Source organism: Achroia grisella, unplaced genomic scaffold (genome assembly GCF_030625045.1).
Source record: "Achroia grisella isolate CSIRO2021 unplaced genomic scaffold, CSIRO_AGI_Agris_v1 utg2786, whole genome shotgun sequence".
Lineage (NCBI taxonomy): Eukaryota > Metazoa > Arthropoda > Insecta > Lepidoptera > Pyralidae > Achroia > Achroia grisella.
In genome coordinates this window covers 1,210,664-1,234,757 of record NW_026712766.1, presented here as the reverse complement: position 1 = coordinate 1,234,757, position 24,094 = coordinate 1,210,664, and the positions used below count along the sequence as shown (strand labels likewise).

At 34.9% G+C, this 24,094-nt stretch overlaps 1 protein-coding gene across 1 annotated transcript in view; it reads left to right on the top strand.

Moving 5' to 3' along the window:
• Positions 1-3,916: 3,916 nt before the first annotated feature.
• LOC131843127 (cell adhesion molecule DSCAML1-like) overlaps positions 3,917-24,094 on the top strand; it is a 283,924-nt gene continuing 263,746 nt past the window's right edge. Inside the window, exon 1 of the mRNA XM_059191730.1 lies at positions 3,917-4,056. Within this exon, the coding sequence (XP_059047713.1) occupies positions 3,999-4,056 (58 nt within the window). The 5' untranslated portion in view covers positions 3,917-3,998. The remainder of the gene's footprint in view (positions 4,057-24,094) is intronic.

Sequence of the window (24,094 nt, the reverse complement as noted above, 5' to 3'; positions counted from 1 at the left end):
TTGACATGTCCGGGTTTTGGACTCTAAAATCCGGGTGACTATATTAAAATAAACGTGTTGACATATCCGGGTTTTGGACTCTAAAATCCGGGTGACTATATTAAAAAAAAGTGTTGACATATCCGGGTTTTGGACTCTAAAATCCGGGGTTTTCACGCGTTTCCAAATTTTATATATGACAAGCCTACATTTAATATGAATGTGTGTTTGTACGTAATCAAATGAATATGGTCTCATTAGTATGATAAAAAATTACTACCTTTAATTTTAAGATCTGAAAAGAATGAATCTTTTATTACAGTGACTATGTTTAAAAATACGTGTCGACATGTCCGGGTTTTGGACTCTAAAATCCGGGTGTCTATATTAAAAAAAACGTGTTGACATGTCCGGGTTTTGGACTCTAAAATCCGGGTGACTATATTAAAATAAACGTGTTGACATATCCGGGTTTTGGACTCTAAAATCCGGGTGACTATATTAAAAAAAAGTGTTGTCATATCCGGCTTTTGGACTCTAAAATCTGAGGTTTTCACGCGTTTCCAACTTTTATATATGGCAAGCTCACATTAAGTACGAATGTGTGTTTGTACGTAATCAAATGAATATGGTCTCATTAGTACGGTGTTAGCCGACTGCGAGCACTAATGAGTGATTAAATAAGCGATATTATGTTTAATTAATGGCAGTGATTACGTTTATGTTTTGATTAATGTTTTTCATACCACGCGGCTTCAGTTACATCACTTTAATTGGGTTCAAATTACATATTATATTGAAATTTAAGCGAATCTACACTTCGTTTTGTTTCAACCATAATATTTGGCGTGTTAATTTGTCAAGAAATTTGTGTAACTAATGATAATATATCTAATATAACTATATTTAAAAAAAAAAATATATAAAAAAAAAAAATGGTTTTTTATTTCTCTATGTTACTCTTATTAATATTTACTTTTTTTTTCTTTTTGTTGATCCTTACCACTCAGTTAAAATTATATCAAATTATACTCTGAACTATTTACATTATTTTTATTATAAACACACCACACAGACAATCACTAATAATATTGCTTTTTTTTATTTTATATTTATTTTAATTATTATTTTCACGTACCCTCAAATGGGTTGAAGCTGAAAATCAGTGTTTTGTTCCCTGAACAATGTTCCACGCTGAGCTTCGACCTTTTTGTATTGCTACAGATCACACATAAAACACAATTTTATAAATCTTATGTTGTATTATGTATTTTTATATTATTATGAACATGTTATGTGTGTGACTAGTAACAAACAAATAAACGATATATCTATCTATCTATCTATCTATTTATAATCTAATATACCTATATAATAAAGATTATTTCTATTTCTATTTCCATCTCGAAATTACAAGACCATGATCCGGCCTGCTGTCTTGTATGGATCAGAGTGCTGGCCCGTAAAGGCGACGGATGAAAGACGACTGCATGCAACTGAAATGAGAATGTTGAGGTGGATGTGTGGTGTGACAAGAATGGATAAGATAAAGAACTTCATACTTCCCTTAATGTATTCATACATTAAAGGAAGTATGAAAGTGGCGCCGGTGTCAGAGAGGTTGAAGAGTAATCGTCTATCATGGTATGGACATGTAATGCGTAGGAACGAGGATAATATTTTAAGAAAGGTGTTACATATGAATGTGGATGGTTATAAGGGCAGAGGAAGGCCGAAAAAGAGAGGGATGGACTGTGTGAAAGATGATACCTATATAATAAATAAATAAAATATATTTTTCAGGATAAATCACACAGCGCCATCTAGTGCCTAGCTGAGTACAGCTTGTGTTATGGGTACTAGATAACACACTTCGTTTAAGTCCCAACCAAAATATTTGGCGTGTTAATTCATGAATTACTAAACTAAGAATAATATAATTCATAATATCTCAGGATAAATCACGCAGCGCCATCTAGTCCCAAGCTGAGCAGAGCTTGTGTTATGGGTACTAGATAACTATTATTACATTGTTTATCGATACAAACAATTATATTCATGAGTGAATAGAAATGTTCGTAGCGTGAAAGAAATCAAACTCGCGTCCATCAGAAGTAATTTGGTGTGCTAAACTATTTGACCATCAAGGTACGAAGGATAAAATTTTTGTTCTCTTCAAAAAATTTGGAATACGCATTTGAATTGCGGGTGTAAAAACAAATTGCTTAAAAATTTGTATTCACGAGTATGACTGTTTGTATTGGTCGGGGTGATTTCTATGTATAATACATATATATACATGAAGCTGAAGAATTGCGACTCTGAAGTGGCAATGGGCAGGGCACATAGCTCGTAGGACAGATGGCCGTTGGGGCAGTAAACTCCTCGAGTGGCGACCACCGGAAGACGCAGCGTGGGAAGGCCTCCAGCAAGGTGGACCGACGATCTGGTCAAGTTCGCTGGAAGTCATAGGATGCGAGCAGCGCAGGACCGATCACCGTGGAGATCTTTGGGGGAGGCCTATGTCCAGCAGTGGACGTCTTCCGGGCTGCGATGATGATGATGATGATGGCATGAAGCTGAAAATCAGTGTTTTGTTCCTTGAACTATGTTCCACGCTGAACTTCGACCTTTTTGTATTCCTACAGATCACACATAATAACACAATTTTATGAATCTTATGTCGTATTATGTATTGTCTATTCTTATGAACATGTGTGTGATCATTAACAAACAAATTTGGCATGCAGGTAGATGTTATGACGTAGGCATCCGCTAAGAAAGGATTTTGATTAATTCTACCCCAAAGGGGATAAAATAGGGAATGAAAGTTTGTATGAAACGTTGTCAATTTTAAACCCATCGGGCTGAGACTTTGCATGCATAAAACAACTATGACGGAGGCATCCCTTAAGAAAGAATTTTGATAAATTTCACCCCTAAGGGGTTAAAATAGGGAATGAAAGTTTGTATAAATCTTAGACTTTCGACTGATTGAATTGAAATTAAAGATTGGAGCTACTATGATGAAGACGTTCCCTTAAATAGGATTTTGATAAATTCAACCCCCATCGGGATAATATAAGGGATGATGGAGAATGTAAATGTATTAGCATATATTATCTGTGGTATTAGTTTGAACCTATCAGTACCTAATGGAACGAATATATTAAGACGAACAAAATAACTTTTAGTTCTAATTGTTGACAATAGATTAGTTAAGAATATTGTGTACAAACAAGTTTTGTAACCCCTAATTTTTTACACACTCTAAAAAAACTAAAGCCGCAAAAACTATACCTAATTCATAAATAATAATACTTCTTAACGCGAGCGAAGCCGCGGGCAAAAGCTAGTCGTATAATAAAAGCACATAGTTTAAGTAAGAACCTCATCCTTTTTAACGTCGGTTGAAAACAACACCATGCTTCCTAATTCGTTAATATCCGCTAAGTACTTCCCCAACTAAGTAGAACTAAAATCTCTCATACTATACCTACTTACCTCGCTAACACCATAATCCTTCTCCAACTTCACCCACCCTAACCCATAATAAACTGTATAATAACAACAATAGAGTTCAAATAGCATTAGGCCTCATTTCAAATTCTATTTCCAACGCGTCAACACTCGTTTAATTTTGCACGTGATGCTACAAGGCTGTGCAATCTCTGAACATACCATAACGTTATGTGAACGCATCTGCATACGCCTAGGAACTTTATTAAACAAAATAATGTAGTGAATACAGCCTTATTTTGAGGTAATGAGCAGTCCCGTAGCGTGTAGAACTACGCCAGCCGCCGTAGTCAGTCGATTCGAAGCGCCGACCGCTACGCTCGCGTCGGCCGCTACAATGTTTCCCGTACAGAATTTCGTAGACTCCACACACTTGATTGTGTCCTAACAAATTTGTTTTATAACAATATATGTGTTTTAGAATATTTGTTTTCATTGTCGGCTGTGTGAATTGATGTCAATTTGTTTTCTAACACTGTAGATTACAAGTGATAACTGTAATGTTCAAGATGAAACGGATATGTCATCTCATCTTTCGGCTGCTGTTTTTGCTTGACGGTGAGTTGTTTAAATGATTTATTATTGCGAATTGATAGTTATATAGTTTTTAAAGTGTTAAATTGTTGGTGTGTTAAATTAAAATTCTTTAATTAATTATCTAAGGTAACATCTTCGTTTAAGCCTACGATTTTATTTAAATGTTGTCTAAGTGTTTAATATTATATATTACATATTAAATATCTATAAGATTTATCTGAAATAATAAATTTCTTATTTAAAATAAAAAATATAGATAGTTACTTATCTCAATATAAATTAGCATTTTAGTGCATTTTTTTCTAAAAATTAAACGGACATCTTTTCTTATGAATTGTACACATAAAATAATAATTTATTGAGCAAATAAAAACTAAGTGATATTCATTATATATCTAAATTAAAAATAAATTAATATTATTGGGAATGCTTTAATTGCAAAATGTTTTTTTGGTATTTATTCTCATTAATTCTTAATAAAAAGTAAATTCTCTCTTTTTACTACTACTTATATATTTATACTTGTATATATATAGAATTAAAAAGAGAGATATGCTATTTCTTTTTATAAAAATATAAATACCAAAAAACCGTTTGCAATTATTGCATACCGAATAATATTAATTTATTTTAAACTTAAGTAGATATATGACGAATATCACTTAATTTTTATTTATTCAACCAATTTACTATTTAATGTGTAAAAATCATACAAAAACAAGTCCGATTGATTCAAAAATATATATAGATATATGATGTATATCACTCAATTTGATATATATATACCGAAGTGATACATGCAACTGAAATAAAAAAACTACAGCGAAAAACTGAAAAATATGTTTGAACTTTCAATACAAACTCCACGGTCACGTAATCGATTCAGAACGAAAGTTCAAAATATACTTTCTGATTTCTTGAGGAATGTTCAGTATTGTGAATAATTTACTGACTTTCAAGGGATTCTAGCTGGAAGCTGGATAGACTGTACATACCTATACTATTTTTTGAAACTAAATCACTTTCACAAGAGACAAATAATGTAAATATACTATTTTCTGAAACCAATGCCCATGAAACTAAATCACTTTCATTAAACCAAAAAGGAAATGAGTAAATATTTCAAGATAAATTCATCACCTCATTAGATGGTTCAAATTGAGATAGTAAAGATTAGTTTTCTAAAGTCCATTTTTCCTTCTTTGGGAAAGTTGCTTATTGTCTTTCACCTTTAAAATACTTATTTAAGACTATAACTAACCGTGTGTAAAAATTAAACAGAAATTTCATTACCTAATAGATTTGTATTGTTTTGTTTAACTCCGTTACCGTTCGCGTGTGTGAGATCAGAAATTTTCAGTGCGGAATCCTGACCACCGCTACTGGGAGCGCTATGATCTTCTTCATATAAATACTAATTATTTGCCTTGGCCCTCTGTAGAATCTTACATGCTGATTATGCATCACTCCCAAGAGCACTCCGTCTGCTTAATGAGTGATCCACTATTTTTCCACTTGACTTATTTAATTGTACTGCCACAGAGTGTCACAGAGCGGTAACGAATTTTGTAGTCACAGTCATCATCTGCTTCTTCCTTATACCATTTATTTGTGGTCGGCGTAATATGTTTTTCGCTTCCATTCATCTCTGTTCGCAGTCATCTCGTTATTTACTTCCTTTCTTACCATATCATCTTTCACACAGTCCATCCATCTCTTTTTCGGCCTTCCTCTGCCCTTATAACCATCCACATTCATATTTTGTGGAGTCACAATATTGTTAATATATTTCTAGATTATTAATATCATTGTAATTTGTATCATTGCTGTTTTTCTTTTCTTTTTATTTTATTTCTTAGTTTTTTTTAATGACCTTCTTGTTATTATGATTATTATTATTAATGTATGTATTGCATACGTTTATTCCTCGGTGAGTGCATTGGTATTGTACTGCAATACTACATGTAATTTTATAAATAAATAAATAAATATTTTGACTCTCTTAGTTGGCATGTATTTTTAAGTTAAAAAGGTAAACTTACAACAATTGCTTAAAAGAGCAACACGTCTGTTTCTTGCTCGTTCGTCTTGTGATGAGACAGTTTTCCGAATGAAAAATGCTAAAATTTAGATTTATTTGAATAAAGAACTTTCTATTCTATTCTATTTCCGTTAGTGATCAAATCCAATTGAGTTTCTTGCCAGTTATTCTCAATTGGATCTATATAACAAATTGCACGGTAGGGAAAAAAATATAATATAAAAAATTTGATGTTCATAAGAGCCTAAAATGTCCTACATGATTAAATGATTTTTGAATTTTAATTTGAATTTCGACTGTTATCGAATCTACACTCATATTGTGACACATGTTTCATGTATGAACGAGGCATCATCAGGCAATAAATAGAGTTTGGAACCCTAGTGTTGACTTTTCGGCAAGATATATAGATAGAAAAATATAGAGGGCCTCGGGTTCAATTCTCGCACGGCACAAAAATTTGTATTCATGATTGTTTGTGTCGATCTGGGTATTATCTATGTATAATATATATGTACTTACGTAAAAAATATTTTTATACGTTTTTTTTAATAATTTATTTAATATATGTATTTGTATCAGTTATCTAGTACCCATAACACAAGCTTTAGCTAGGTTAACTTGAGTGTAGATGGCGATGTGTGAATTGTCCTGATATTATTATTATTATATCAGTTGTCTAGTAACAATAACACAAGCTCTGCTTAGCTTGGGACTAGATTTCGCTGTGTGAATTAATAATAATAATAATATCTGTAAATAAATACATATTATACATAGAAAACACCCAGACCGATACAAACAATCATACTCATGAATACAAATGTTTGTACCGTGCGAGGAATCGAACCCACGACCATCGGACAGTAAAGCGGTGTGCTAAACCACTAGACCACCGAGGCTGTCAATTGTCCTGTAATAATCCTAACTACACCCTCGGGTATTATGGTCGTGAGGGTATAAATAAATTGTAAATGACAAGACAGTTAATCGTACGACCCAAATAGGGGAACATTCCACTGCTTTGTGGCTACATTCTATCGACTCCGTCAAATAAATAGCTCGCAATTGGCTACAAATTGAGTTTCCGTTGAATTATATTGTGATCATTAATTATTTGAGATGTTACTCCATTTGATAATTTACTAAGGCGATAAAAATTAGTAGGTATTTTTAACTATATTTAACACTAACTACACGCCCCGGCTTCGCACGGGTGTACATGTATTATATATATAAAGATTCCTCTTGAATTACTCTATCGCTTCAAAATCCATTCGGTAATTTTAAAGATTTAAGCGTACATAGGAACGGACAGACAGCGACAGCGACTTTTTTTTGACGACGTTTTATACCATGTAATGATGATGACACCTCGGTGGTCTAGCGGTTTAACTGCCGCTTTACTTCCGATGGTCGCGGATACGATTCCTCGCACGGTGCATATGTATTCATGAGTATGATTGCTTATATCGCTAGTATATATATATGAACAATATTAGAGATACGATTATGATATAGATAATGATAGATGTAGATAGATGTGACCAAATACTACAAATGTACGGAAGATATGAAATACAAATATACTGAGAGCAAAAACAAATGACAATGTCAACCAACGTAAAATATAGTGATAGTATTGTATATCTATTATCTCAGGTCTCGTCTCGTCTCGTCTCTGAAATGGCCGGACCGATTTTGATGGGACTTTTTTTGGCAAGTAGCTAATGTAATAAGGCGTAACTTGGCTTATTTTAGTTCAGAAAAATAAAGACGAAGTCGCGGGTCTAGCTAGTATATTATATATATCATATATAAACTGCATGTAAGGAAATCCATAAAGTTAACGGCTAGTAAATAGTTTGAAACCCAAGTTAGGGGCACCAATAGTAACAAAGGGGTACATCGAAGCTATTCTATACGGTCACTGTACTGACCGCACAGGGATGGCAACTTAGGCCCTTAACCTGAAAGGAGTTCCTTGAAGCCTTTGAATAATTACGAGGAAGATGTGTTCCGACAGATACTGATTACTGGTCATATTGACAACGTGTTGTTTACACGTTTACATATACATATATATGTTTACATATATATTATACATATTAATAATAACATTTAATAATATACTTATTATTATTATTTACATAACCTAATTGTACAACTAAGAACCTAAAATTAAAAAGCTTAAACAATATAATATGATGACTAAAATATATTATTAAAAGGGCTCCCTTTAGGCAACGTTCCGAAGATACTGGCAGCGTTCCCTCTTTGAATAGCTAGACTAATTCTTTGTCCAAGGTAGCTGCCAGCTCTTCGGTCTTCTGTGATGTCGACTAACCTTTTCGTTATTTCTTTGAAAAGTTTTATAGCGCTAGGACCCCACGGACCAAGGGTCTCGACACCGAATATGACAAATTCATATATATTTTTTCTTTTCCCATTTCATTCATCTAAATATTATACCGATTCTTTCACTGTACTAGCTATTCGTCTCTGGAACTCCTTGCCATTTCCCATTCGATCAGCACAATCACTTACTATATTTCAAAATTCACTAAAATCTCATTATCTCTCCCTCTGTAACTGAACTATAACTAAATTTTCCTTTTGTTCTCATCTCATATGTAGTTTATGTATGTATACAATATGTATTAGTGTGTAAGTTTATTTATTTATTCTTATAAAATGTATGTTTATCTATATGTGTATTATAAATATGTTGTCTACTGTGCGCCTTCTACCTTCTCTATGTAAATAATATCTGTCAATACTAGATTGTCTGTAAGAAATTGCTGTTAGTGATAAGACCGCCTTTTGTATAACTTTTTATCATTTTTTTTATTGTTCTTTGTTTGTCTGTGCGCAATAAAGAATAATTATTATTATTATATATGTTTACATATATATATAAACCTGATGGTAATTGGTAACCCTCACCAATATACATAAGCACTACATGTCATCATTTGACGTCTGTGACGTCACTTATGCGTTGGCATTCCTTAGGACTAAGATGTTCCACCTATTTCCTGTAATATTTGCACAGTGCGAGGAATCGCACCCGCGACCATAGGAAGCAAAGCAGTCTACTAAGCCTCTAGATCACCGAGGCTATCAAACAATATAGGAAATAAATAATTAATGAATCAATTACAACATCGTATAAGCTTACAAATCACCACTTACAGTCAAATGGGGTGAGCAACTCCCACATTATTTGAGAGAAAGCCCGTCGCCTCAGACCTCTTTCTTACCTCTCGGGTCATAATGTAATAAATCTTGTACGGGGTCATCCGTCCGCCAATTTGCTTAAAACATCTCCACCTTGTTTTTCTCTGGTCGACAAATTCTTACATTGTATTACACTATATTATTCATGCTTTATTATTTGCTTGCTTGTATACTTTACTATATCTAAATCATTACAAATCAAATATCCTCACCGTTTCGTCACAGTACATTTATGAAAATGTATACAAGGAAAAACTTAGATAGTTTCAAGAAACTTAAAGACTGTACAAGTAGAAACTTACGCAATAAAAATAAGTTAATTTTACCTAAATGCCGTCTACACAAAGTTAGTAATTCATTTTATGGTAATTGCGTAAGATTCTATAATAAACTGCCAGAATCTACGCTAAATCTGACAGAGAGGCAATTCAAACTTTATATTAAACAAATGTTATGTAAAAAAGCCTAGTATAGGATAGATGAATTTATAGATGATAGCAATATATAGCAAGTATAAGTTTATTTGCGGACAACGTTATAATTTGTTTTTCATACTGCTTTTTTGATATATGATAGCATAGCGGCTTTTGTATTGATTGCCGCATGCATCCTCATGTAAAGTGCGAATACTGTAATTACCATATAGTAATTTTTGTAGCTGTGACGTGGTCGAGTAGAATGAGTAGTCATGCTCACTAAAATGTCCAGACATGTGGCGGCGTGGTGGGCCGGGTCATTGGGCTCCCTAAAATATGGTCGAGCGCAGTGATGGCTGGCTCATCCGTCATACTCGTGAACGAGTGCTGCTTGTTTCAGGGACTGGTTTGCTCTTATCACTACGACTGATTTAATCTTATTGTGTTTTTATATTTGAGCCTAAATAAATTGGTGCTGGTTGGTAGTTTGTATTCACACGTTTCGACTTGTAAAATGTGAACTTACAAGGATTATTTAAAAGAGCAACACACAAGTTTCTTGCTCGTTCTTCTTGTGATGAGACAGCTTTCTAAACGAGTGGTAGATAAAAAACAAATTGTTATGACTATTCAAAAGTGCTTAAATTAAGTTTATTTGAATAAATGATTTTCTATTCTATTCTATTCTATTCTGCACACAAACAGAAATCGGAAAACATAGCAGACTTTGAGTTATTCTAAACCAGTACGTAATTAATTATAGGTAACTTTTTTAATTATATATTATGGGGAAAATATAGACATTTCGCATAAAACGTATTAAACACCATCAAAGTAAATATCTCAACTGATTACCCATCAGGACTGTTTGCCTTCGAGTGCTATAAGCCGATTTATTACTGAATAATTGCTATTGATTCCCTATTATATGCGTCTGGTTTGTATTGCCCCAATTTACGTACTGTTTATACATACATAGCTGAGTCAGCGAATTTCATATTGCTTAATCATTACATAGTAGAAAATAAAGTCGCTGTCGCTGTCTGTCCATCCCTATGTATGCTTAAAGCTTTAAAACTACGCAACGGATTTTAATAGATATAGTGATTCTAGAGGAAGGTATATATATAATACATGTACACCCGTGCGTAGCCGGGGCAAGTAGCTAGTATTCCATAAATGTCACTTTTGTAATGGCAAACGAGCTGATGGTAAGTGGTAGGTAAGTTAGGGAGCTCCGTAACCATAACCGAATTCATACATATAAATAAAATTGGAGTGTCTGTTTGTAATATCGAAATAACAGTTTTTTACTACAAGCATATGAATATAAATACGGTACATACACCAAAATAACATTTTTTACAATTTTTGTCTGTCTGTTCCGGCTAATCTCTGAAATGGCAGGACCGATTTTGACGGAACTTTTATTGGCAGGTAGCTAATATAAAGTTATGAAAAATAAAGTTTAAATCCACGCGGATGAAGTCGCGGGAACAGCTAGTATATTAATGTTTCTAAGTATTTCGAAATAAATAAATAGATAGTTAGATAATAGTTTTTAATTGTATCTTAGTACATACATATAGGCTTAATTATAACATCACATGACAAGTACCTATAATATAACAATTCAATAATGGTAAACCTACACGTGTGTGCTACAGCAATACAAAACTGGTATATAACTGGTACATAACTGGTACATAACTGAGTGAGAATCACTCAAGGAGCAAAACACTGATTTTCAGCCATATCCTCGAGTATGAATAATGTACCTATTTTTTTCATAAACTAAACTGAACTGAAATACCGAGATACTATAATTTAATTTCAGAAATAATTTCGTTTCGTGATATTTTAATTTTGATATATTTGAATAATCGATTCAGAAAGAAGTATGATAAAGAACAACCTAATACAAAACCCATACCTCTATACGTAATAAAGAATAGAAAATCGTTACAGTAAACTGTGAGTATATAAGCTACATCAAATCGCAAAAGGGTTATGCTAGATTGAAATAAAATACTCCACTTTATTGGGGGTATATTGAAAAAATATTAAAACGACATGAACCGTCCGAGAATAGTTGTAATAAAACGCGGGTCTTTTATGAAGCTGCGATCCCGCAGGCTAGGGATGTGATAAAATATTGATTTTAGAGCAAGTCCGTCAAATTCAAATACAAAATATCTTTCTCAGAGTCTAAACTCTAGACTCTCTAGATATTTTGAATTTGATAGACTAGACTTTGGGAATCACTGGTCTAGCAGTGATTCCCAAAGTGGTCTATATCGACACCCAGGGGTCTACGACAGCGGTCAACTTGTTATTTTTACTTTGTTTTTAACACTAAACTTTATTACAGTTAGAAATTTACAAAAAAAAAACACCAGGTAAGAATGGGGGGTCTACCCAAAACCGAAAAATATGGCAAGGGGTCTACGACACAAAAAAGTTTGGGAACCTCTGCTCTAGACTATCTGTATACCAAATATCATTTAAATCAGTTAAGTAGTTTTGGCGTAAAAGCGAAACAGACAGACAGAAGAGTAACTTTTGCATTTATAATATTAAATCAAAAACAAATCAAAATATCTTTATTCATGTAGGTCTATTACAGACTCTTATGATATGTCAAATCTACCGTGAGTTCGGAATGATGTCGAGATGAGAAGTACTGACAAGAAACTCAGATCCACATCACTACTGTTAGTTTAGTTAGATGCCGTTTAACTAGAGTCATGTAAATGCAGAGACGTGAACTAATGAAAGGGTACCGAGTGGTGACAGAAATATTACAAGTGTAGACTCATTTTTTTATGCGGTGTCACATCCCTAATTGCCAGCCCTCAGGGCTGTCCAAATTTCACGATGGTCTATATATATATGTATATATATATGATAACCATGAGTCTATTGGTCGTACATACATCATTTGTGATGATCTCGTTAGTCCAGGGGTTTAGCAGACCGCTTTATTTCCGATAGTCGCGGAATCGATTCCTCCAATGGTGGTAACATTTGATTCATGAGTATGATTGTTTGTATGGGTCTGGATGATCTCTATATATACTATGTATGTATTTATAAAAAAATTATGTATTTCTGTACCAAGAATTTCTATCAGTTATTTAGTACCTAAAACACACAGACGTCCTCGGTGGTCTAGCGGTTTAGCACACCGGCTGATGATCGCGGGTTCGATTCCTTCATCATCATAATCATCGCAGTCCGGAAGACGTCCACTGCTAGACATAGGCCTTGTTCGATGGTTTCCAAGGTTCGATTCCTTGCACGGTACAAATATACAAACAATCATACTCATGAATACAAATGTTTACGTATAAAAACATGGATGGAATCGAACCAGCGCCTATCGGAAGTAAAGCCATGTACTAAACCACTACACCACAGAGGACGTCAAATATTTCTATTTAGAAGATCGCTATATAAATTCTTGACAATACTGGCAACACATTTCGCAGGAAAAATGTTACACAAAGACAAAGATTTTCCAAAGTCCTCTTGTGGCGTATTAAAAATACAGCCATGTTTTTATGTGGGTCAAAAATATGTACAAAGGTTTTCAACTAAAGGGAGTAAATTGCATTACGCCAAGATCCGGACCGTACCCATACACGAAACGAATGACAAGGATTTTGATCGTTTCGTGCCTCCTTCTATGGACATGTGAAGACGTGTTTTTATACAGTTTCTATTTCTTTTAATGATGATAATTTTAATTGAATTATAATTACTAGCTACTCGCCATGGCTTCGCTCGGGTGTACATGTATTATATATATAAACCTTCCTCTTGAATCACTCTATCTATTAAAAACAACGCTTCAAAATCCGTTGCATAGTTTTAAAGGTTTAAGCATATATAGGGACGGACAGACAGCGCAGCAACTTTGTTTTATACTATGTAATTCAAATTCAAAATCATTTATTCATGTAGGACATTTTAGCCGCTTATGAATGTCAAATTTTTACATTATAATTTTTTTTTTCCCTACCGTCCAGTTCGGTATATAGATCCAATTGAGAAGAACTGGCAAGAAACTCAATTGAACTACTTTTTTTTTAAAGCCAGTTTATTTACAATGTATTTTTATGTAGGTGTCTATGTTTAATATTAAATGAATGATATATTTGTAATGATAATATAAATGTAATCATATATTTAATGTCTGTAGTGTTATTAAATTTAATAAATCTGACCCCGCAACTTCGTCCGCGTGGAATTTAACTTTATTTTCTAAAATAAAAGTCGCTTAAGACTTCTTATTAAATCAGCTACCTGCCAATAACAGTCCCATCAAAATCGGTCCAGCCATTTCAGAGATTAGCCGGAACAAACAGACAGACAGACAGACAAAAATTGTAAAAAAAATTATTTTGGAGTATGTACCGTATTTATATTCATATGCATGTAGTTGAAAATGGTTATTTCAATATTACAAACAGACACTCCAATTTTATTTATATGTATAGAGTATAGATGTATAGATATGTATGAATTGGCTCAAACTTTTTCCCCAGCCTCAATAGCCACCAGAAAAGATCTCTTGTGGACTATCAAACGAATTTGCATTTTAACCGTATCTAATAAATTCTGTTGTTTTCCTCGACTAAACGAACATTATGACTTGCTCCTCACAATACACCTAAACACTCTTAAATCTATACGCATAAAGTTGCAAATACAATCGAATATTTTCACCTGCGTTGCAGACTGTGTTAGTCTTTATGTATATTGATAATAAAGGTGAGATTGCTGTAAAAACGATATAGCAAGTTGACCAACTCGACAGGGAGTCAAGAGTTCGTCAACATGGCGCGAAGGGCTCTTGACGGAGTACAAACTGTTTGTCCAGCCCTTAAGTGCCGCTGGAATTCATTTACGAAAACAGATTTTGTATTGGGCCCTTTAGTGACGTCGGGCCCGGCTCGCAAGCAATTAAGATTTCAGTAATGATTCTTTTTTAGAAGCGCAGAGATAATTCTATATTCGTTATTCTTACAAAATAATAAACAATATTATCAGGCGTTTTTAACGTAATATTGAGTTTTAAAATTTTAGGAATTTTTTTTTTTTTTTTTGTAAAAATTTTAATAAAATTATCAAATATATATTATTATTAAATTTATCATTAACCTGCTATTTAGACTGTATATGTACAGGAGGATACTTAAGAAAATTAGGTGACCTCCTTCAGAGGTCCTTCAGAGGTAGGTCAAGAGTTGGGTTGGTACCAAGGAATATTTTGCCAACATTTTTTTTTTTTAAATAAATACATTACAACCGTCGCCAGTACAAGTACATAACTAGACCAATAGTACACCTTACGTGTTTGGTATTAAGGAATATTTTGCCAAATATCTCTATGTTTTTTTAAGTAAATACAATGGAAAACTAATGAAAAAAAAATAAACTGACAACTAATGGCAGCTAATAACCGTCTTCTGTACACGAACCTTCAGGAGAATGGTAATCACAGGTTGCCATTCCGAAGGTCTAAGACTGTAATTTCCCAGACTTTGACTTTTTTTGAGACTGTAATTTCCCAGACTTTGGCGAGATTTTCACTCGCAGTTAGCCAATGTTATAAAGGGTAAGTTAGGCTACCTGTAGCCGACGTGCCTCGCGACTGCAAACCGGACCTGTAAAATAAAACATTAAAATATTAATAAAAATAAACACATAACAATATATAGAAATAACCATACAAATATAAATGATTACTTATCTTTTACTTCATATATGCATAAATTGATACTTCACTGTTTAAATATATTGTTTGTTTGTAGGGTGTATCTGTAAAATTTAATGTTACATACCTGTATACCTACTTATTTGGTAATTAAATTGATCCCACCGCTTGTGCGTAGATAGCGACACCTATAGCAGTTATCACTTCCCTCGCACCGCAGGCGAACGCGTCCACTATCCTCACGCTATATATGCGCAAGCGACACGGACAGCTGTAAACTTCAATCGTTTTCATTCCTGAATATTTCACCACTCCACGCTTAACTGTATCGGCTTCAATACCTTTATTTTATTTACATTTTTTATTGCACCATATAAAGAAATTAATTAAAATAATAAGTTTACCAATACAAAAGGCGGTCTTACCGCTTAGCAACCTTTTTGGGCATATAAAGAAACATAAGGATTTAGAAAAATTTTGAAATTTTATATATTTTAATTCCACGCAAGCAAACTCACGGTAAACAGCTAGTGTATAAATAAATGTGTATGACAATGGCTGGTAATGCCCCATCACCGGCGGTTGAAGTACAAATTGGGCATCCGTTACTGAGTGACTACAGAAACGGCCGCGAAAATGATGGATCGACCCGCTGTTAATAAATAAAGCAATCGGCGTTTGTTAAGGCTTGGTTTGGTTGCATGGCATCGCCCATTCATCGGTAAATTTATAATAATCCTTACTTATATAACTCTGTCTATTTGTCTGTCTCGCTTTTGCGCTAAAACTACTGAAATCGGTTCAATAGTTTTGGTGTAAAAGCGAGGCTGAAGAAATATAAATTAATATTGGTACACAGAGAGTCATGCGAAAAAAGGGTTGTAAGGGGTTGTAAAGGGAGATAAAAGTTTGTATAGAAATATCGTCAATTTTAAAGCTTAAAGCTTGAAATTTCTATTAAAGAAAAAGGGTTGTAATGGGTTCAGTAGTTTTGGCGTAAAAGCGAGACAGAAAAAATATAAATTAATATTGTACACAGATAGTCATGCGAAAAAAGGGTTGTAAGGGGTTGAAAAGGGAGATAAAAGTTTGTATAGAAACATCGTCAATTTTAAAGCTAAAAGCTTGAAATTTCTATTAAAGAAAAAGGGTTGTAATGGGTTCAGTAGTTTTGGCGTAAAAGCGAGACAGAAAAAATATAAATTAATATTGTACACAGATAGTCATGCGAAAAAAGGGTTGTAAGGGGTTGAAAAGGGAGATAAAAGTTTGTATAGAAATATCTTCATTTTTAAAGCTAAAGCTTGAAATTTCTATTAAAGAAAAAGGATTGTAATGGGTTCAGTAGTTTTGGCGTAAAAGCGAGACAGAAAAATATAAATTAATATTGTACACAGATAGTCATGCGAAAAAAGGGTTGTAAGGGGTTGAAAAGGGAGATAAAAGTTTGTATAGAAATATCTTCATTTTTAAAGCTAAAAGCTTGAAATTTCTATTAAAGAAAAAGGGTTGTAAGAGGTTGACAGGGGAGAAGTAGGATTGTATGGAAGTATCGCCAAAATGAACTAAACGGGTGCACCATTCCATTATTTAAAAAACCTCCGTTCAGGCCGTGGCAAATCCCCATTCGAATTGGACGGGATATCAATGTTTTTTTTGACCGCAGCTGGTCTTTACAGCTTCACCGGACGATAGGGGGCGAGTGCAGATGGCACTCCAAACCCGCGAAAGGACTTATGGAGCGGCTGAAGGCCAACTCCCGTCTGACGGATACGACTTTAGCCGAGCTTCGAACCCCTAGTGGTGACTAGGGGTTCGAACCTCGGCTCATGCCGTCGTAATATCGATCCCCGTTTGAATTGGACAAGGAATCGATCGGAGGGGCCGGATATCAATGACAAACTGCTACAGTTTATAGGTTACGCGAAAACGAAAACATAGCGCGTTTTACCATTTGAGCGACGCCATCTCGTGACAAAAATTAAAAACTGAATTTATAGATAATTAAACAGCTCCATCTTAAACAAACACCTCAGTTAGAACAATACAAGCGAAGGCAAATGTTTGCGGAACACTTGTTATATTAAATGATAACATCTGAGGGCAGCACAATGAATTTGTTAATGAAAAACCTTACCAACAAGCGTACCAACAATTTTTGGTGCCCTCTGGACATATACCCCCGGGACGAACTGACCCTCAGGAACTCGCGTCTGTCCGAGTGGTAAATTTGTAAATAATAATGGAATGATGAATTGTAAATGAAATTAAGGTATTTGTGAGTGTTGCTTAGTGCCGATGCTATTTTATGGGACGGTTGTCACGGGTTCGATTCCTCGCTCGGTACAAATATTTTGTATTTATGAGGGTGATTGTTTGTTTTCTATGTATAATATGTATATATTTACAAAAATATGTATTTGCGTATATTATCCGTTGTTTAATGTCCATAGCAAACGCACTACTTAGTTTGGAAATAGATAGTGTTGTGCAATTATCCCGGGTTATTATTATGCACACACACTATCTCTCTCCCTCTTTTACCCACACTTACTCACAGACACACACATACATACATACATACACACACTCTATACTCCTACTCTCTCTTTCTCACACACACATACACACACACACTACAAGTAAGGAATGGTCTGTTAAGTTTAAGTTTAAACCTATTTTCTTGTTATGTTTTCGGTCAGTTGGCATCATCATCTGCTTCTTCCTTATCCCATTTATTTGTGGTCAGCGTAATACATTTTTCTCTTCCATTCATCCCTGTTTCCAGTCAGTTGTAATTCCAATAATTGTAAATTATAAGAGGATGGAGCTGTTCCCAAACCTACAGGTTTATACTTACTTTAGGTCCCAGAGACCAATACATAATGTGGAAAATTGAAAGAAATAAAATTATTATTATTCTTTTATGTATCCTTTTTTTACGGGGGTAATACATTCAAACACGCGGGCCTTAGTCAAGTTTGACCGAATTTAAAAGTTATATGGGGATGATAAAAGTGATTTTGTTTTCTCTTTATTTCTTTTTTTGGTATTTTTGTACACAAAATGTGACGATGACGATCCCATCGTGCCAATGCTAACTAACAAAAATCAACTTAAAAAACTTAAACGATACCATCCAGAACAACAACTTGGCTGCATCGGAGGCTGGTTCTGCCTATATTTCATTAAATACTCCTATATCTAACCTATTTAACTTTAAAGCTTGGATGGTATATTCTCTTTTAGATGCATTATAAAAATGGTGACGAAAGAAATCTTTTTACAATACGGCATGTGTTGAGGATGACGGCTTTTCGTAATTGGTCTATTGTAGAGGAGGGGATTCGCAACGAGTCTAGGTGTTTTCTAAGACTTATTATTATTGTTACAAAAATTATCATCTCCCCTCTTAAGGAGAGGAGATGGCAATTTCCCTCTGGTAGAAGAATTAAAGAGCATGATGGAAGATCGCGGAAAGTGGCAAGAGCTCCACCGACAAGAGCGTAGCTCTTAAATTATGAATGAATGAAAGAAGCCCAGTCTGCCGGGGTTCAGGGCCCCAGGGAGAGAAACCGGCGTACTCGGTACTCTTAGATTCTGTCCGCATTGGGCAGAATCTAAGAGTACCGCTTTTTGCATCTTTCCCGGGAGTGAGCCGCCTCGGAATCCCAACCGTCTGAGATGTTGTTTCAGACTGATTGGGATAAGACCGTTCACCGACATAACGATTGGAATGATTTCGGTGGTTCACTCCCCACATCGACGTTGGGGCAGTAAAGTCCTCGAGTGGTGACCACGGACCGGAAGACGCAGCGTGGGAAGGCCTCCAGCAAGGTGGACCGACGATCTTGTCAAGATCACTGGAAGGCATTGGATGCGAGCAGCGCAGGACCGATCGTCGTGGAGATCTTTAGGGGAGGCCTATGTCCAGCAGTGGACGTCTTCCGGGCTGCGATGATGAAGATGATGATGACTCCCCACATTCCGGTCACCTCGTGAGCCAGGTCGAGATATTTTCTCTTTTTCTCGGTTTCGGCTTTCACGAGGTTTTCGTCATGCGGTATGGTGACGTCCACCAAAAACACCCTCGAGAGTGCTCGATCCATCACCACGATATCAGGTTTGTTCGCAAGAACAGTCCTGTCCTTGATGATGGATTGGTCCCAGTAGAGCTTGACGCTGTCGCTTTCGAGGACCGGCTGGGGCTTGTACTTATAGTACGGCAACCTCTCATTCGCGAGGCCGTACTTCAGAGCTAGTTCTTGATGGAGTATTTTGGCTACCTGGTTGTGTCTGTGCAAGTACTCAGTGTTGGCAAGAGCTGAACAACCCGAAAGCACATGTCTGAGTGACTCTCCGGGATGGTGACATGCCCGACAGATGTCTTCAGTGCCATCCTTCAGAATATGCTTTCGGTAATTGTTCTTCTTAACCACCTGATCCTGTATTGCCATTAATTTTTTTTTCTCAGCGTTTGCTGGTTTTCTCCACACTTACGGGCTGAAACCAAGTAAGTGCAGAGTGTGTGTATGTGTGTGTGCGCGTGTGTGTATGTGTGTGTGCGCGTGTGTGTATGTGTGAGTGTGTGTGTACTTATTGTGTGCCTGGTGTGACTGGTGTTATATCCTTTTCATCTATTTCGAGAAATTTTCGGACTGTACGACAGGTATTTAAGATGGCAGCCTTTTGAAGGGTGATGTAAAGTGTTTTTTGTATTTAATTGTTTCAGGCTATGATGTAGGTGATTAGATATGATACCTGTAGACGAGAGGACTATGGGTATTATATAAACTTTTTCCTGTTTCTAAATTCTTATTACTTCTTCCTTTAGCTCTGCATATTTGTTTATTTTTTCAGCAATTGTCTTCTGGAGATTGTGGGCATTAGGAACTGCAATAACTATCAGGTAGGTTTTTTTATTTACTTTATCTGGTAGTATTATGCCTGGTCTGTTGTAATGAATAGTCCTATCAGTAAGTATAGCACGATCGTTTATTATTATTATTATTATTCTGATTAAAAACAAAATGTTTAAATGGCATTTGGGTGTGTTATATTTAGTCAATAAATAATAATAAAGGAGAAAAACTCAATTCCGCGTGTGAAAGGAATGTAAATAGCTACATAGAAAATGTCCGGTAAAGTCGTACGTTTAATTCGACCCGTGACGAAGGTGAGCCATTGCCTATTGACATATTCCATGAATTATAAACATATAGACGGAAACTATTCCAAATCTATGCTTTTCAACGAGTTTTTTTTAACCTTTCCAATATGTGTACCTTATACTTTATTTTTGACTAGCTGTACCCGCGGCTTGTTCGCGTGGAATTTAATTTTTCTGAAATAAAAGTAGCCTAAGTTACTCCTTATTACATCAGCTACCTACCAAAAAAAGTGTCGTCAAAATCGGTCCAGCCATTTCAGAGATTAGCCGGAACAAACAGACAGGCAGGCAAAAATTTTAAAAAATGTTATTGTGGTATATATCCGGTATTTATATTCATATGCATGTAGTAAAAAACGGTTATTTCAAATTACAAACAGACACTCCAATTTTATTTATATGTATAGATTATACATCCTTAAAAAAAATACCCGTCTCTAATAGCAATCATGGTATATTTAAATTTCATTAGGTTCCCATTCATATACAATATCTACATACAACCGACAAATAAAACCGTAGTAAACATGCATGAGAAGGCCTCCAGCAAGGTGGACCGATGATCTGGTCAAGATCGCTGGAAGGCATTGGATGCGAGCAGCGCAGGACCGATCGTCGTGGAGATCTTTGGGGGAGGCCTATGTCCAGCAGTGGACGTCTTCCGGGCTGTGATGATGATGATGAAACATGCAACTCCAATTTTGGCACCCTTGCACCATTTACTCCAATTTTTTAATAGCCAAGGGACAAAACAGAGTCTTTTAAAAAAGGATTGGGTTTTTAATTCCACTGTGTTTATAGAAAAACTTTAAATCTATAGCACTGACAATATTATCTGATAACATTAATAATGAGTGCGTAGCGACTTCTATGTTGATTATCGCATACCTCTTACTTGTTATACTGTAATTATTTATATAAAAAAAACATCTATTAAAAAGAGCAACACACAAGTTTCTTGCTCATTCTTCTTGTGATGAATCTGCATTCCGAATGAGTGGTAGAATCAAAATATGACTATTCAAAAGTGCTTGTAATGAGTTTATTTGAATAAAGATTATTTCTATTTCTTACTGTTTTTATGTGTTACCACTGAACTTTTTCTACGCGAACCGATTTTAATGATTGTTTTTTATTAAATTGGTGCATCATATATGGTTCTCATTTACATAAAATACACATACATATAAACAACCAAACAATAAAACCGTAAAAAGCATACAACTCTAAGTTTTCACCAATGTACCATAAACCCCTATTTTTTAATAGCGATATTTATGTATATGGCAACACAACGTTTAGCGGGTCAGCTAGTATACATTCATTAGAAATGCAAGAGAATCTGTATTTGCTGAACATGTCTGTGACAGCCAAACTAATGACAAAGATTTCACCGAGATCACGCCCTAACCAGACTACAATGTACGTAATGGCGGTCACTTGCCACTTACTGTTGACAATAAAATACAGCTCAGGGTTGCCATTAGGCTGACCAACTATTAAAATTAATCCCACGAGATTCAATATATAAACTATAGCAAGGGATAAAAATTAGTCATTTAGAGAGTATTTTAAAAAAGGATTGGGTTTTTAATTCGACTGTTTTTATGTGTGTTATCACAGAACTTTTGCTACTTTTGATGATGTATGAGGATGTGTGATGATTGATGATGAGGATGATGATGATGAATGATGATTTGGGTCAGTATATGGTTTCCCCACTTACCAAGTACCGTCGTCAGCTTGTTTAAAACAGCAATTTTAAAAATTATTTTCAGTGTACCAAATAAACAATTTTCTTTTCTTTTCTCTTTCTTTCTTTTCAATTACATTAAAAAAATAGTGCCTAATAAAATAGAAATATTTAGTTTATATTAAGTTTATTTGAATATTCGAGTTATACTTTTGATTAGTCATATTTTTTTATTCTACCATTCATACGAAAAACAGACTTATCAAGAGCAAGACAAGACAAGACAAGACTTATCAAGAGCGAGACAAGAAGAATGAGCAAAAAATTTGCGTGTCTTAGAATCTTAAAATATATTATATAAACGTTGTTTTAAGTAATTGCACATTAACAAGAAGGTCAAACAAGGAGAGGCAAAAGATTTGTCATATGTCGTTTAAATCACAGTTGACAACCCTAGTTGCTACCTACAAATGTAGGTTAACGCATATATATATAAATTTAAATATATATCGCCTTTGTATATACTGACTACTTACAAATTTAGTTGTGTTTAATTATAATAATAATAACTTTATATTGGGCACTGATAAGCAATTTGCTAAAAAATCCGATTAGATGCAAGGACTCTCGTGCCCTGACAGCAGTTTGGGAGAGGACCTGTCGCTGCCAGCTGTACTAAAGGCCTTGGTTTCCAGCGACGATTCATGGATAGCAGTGCTGAAATTCTGCGGGGAAGTAATGGTGACAAAAGAGGCTGCAGAACGCGAGCGGGAGATCTAAGATCCTGCTACATTGAAAACAAGACTGTATAATGCGTTCTAGCAGTGATAACATAAGCTTCTGAAACGTAGATCAAAATTACGACGGCCTGAGCCGAAATTCGAACTCCTAGCTCGTAGTCGTATCAGTCAGGTGGGAGTTAGCGTCCACTCGCTCCATAAGTCCTTCTGCGAGTTTGGGGTGCCATCTGCACTCGCCTCCTATTGTCCGGTGAAGCAAAGGTCAGGTGCGCACAAAATCATTATAGCAGTTCAAAGAAAATCATATTTTGATTTTTATTACTCTATTACATAGTTAATTTTAGAGACCATACTGTTTTATGTTATGTGTGTGAGCTAGACTTATTTTGTGAATAATAAATGCTTAACTAGCAACTCACCCCGGCTTCGCCCGGCTGTTCATATATTATATATAAACCTTCCTCTAGAATCACTCTATCTATTAAAAAAACCGCTTCAAATTCCATTGCATAGTTGCAAAGATTTAAGCATACATAGGGACGGACAGACAGCGACAGCGATTTCATTTTATACTATGTTATGATATACATATACCTTCGATAGATGAAAGGAAATTGTATGTATTCAAAACTTCCTTAATGATTCAACGAAGTGATTCAGCACATAAGCGGATATAGTATCTACCATATAATAATAATAATAATAATAATCTACCATATAATAATAATAATAATAATAATCTCAGGACAATTCACACAGCGCCATCTATACCCAAGTTAAGCTAGATAAAGCTTGTGTTATGGGCACTAGACAACTGGTACATATATACATAGATTTTTTTTGTAAATACATACATATTATACATAGAAAACACCCAGACCGATACAAACAATCATACTCATGAATACAAATGTTTGTGCCGTGCGAGGAATCGAACCCGCGATCATCGGTCGTAAAGCGGTGTGCTAGACCGCTAGACCACCGAGGTCGTCAAATATGAATGATCATATGAAATATAATAAAATTACACTGAAACG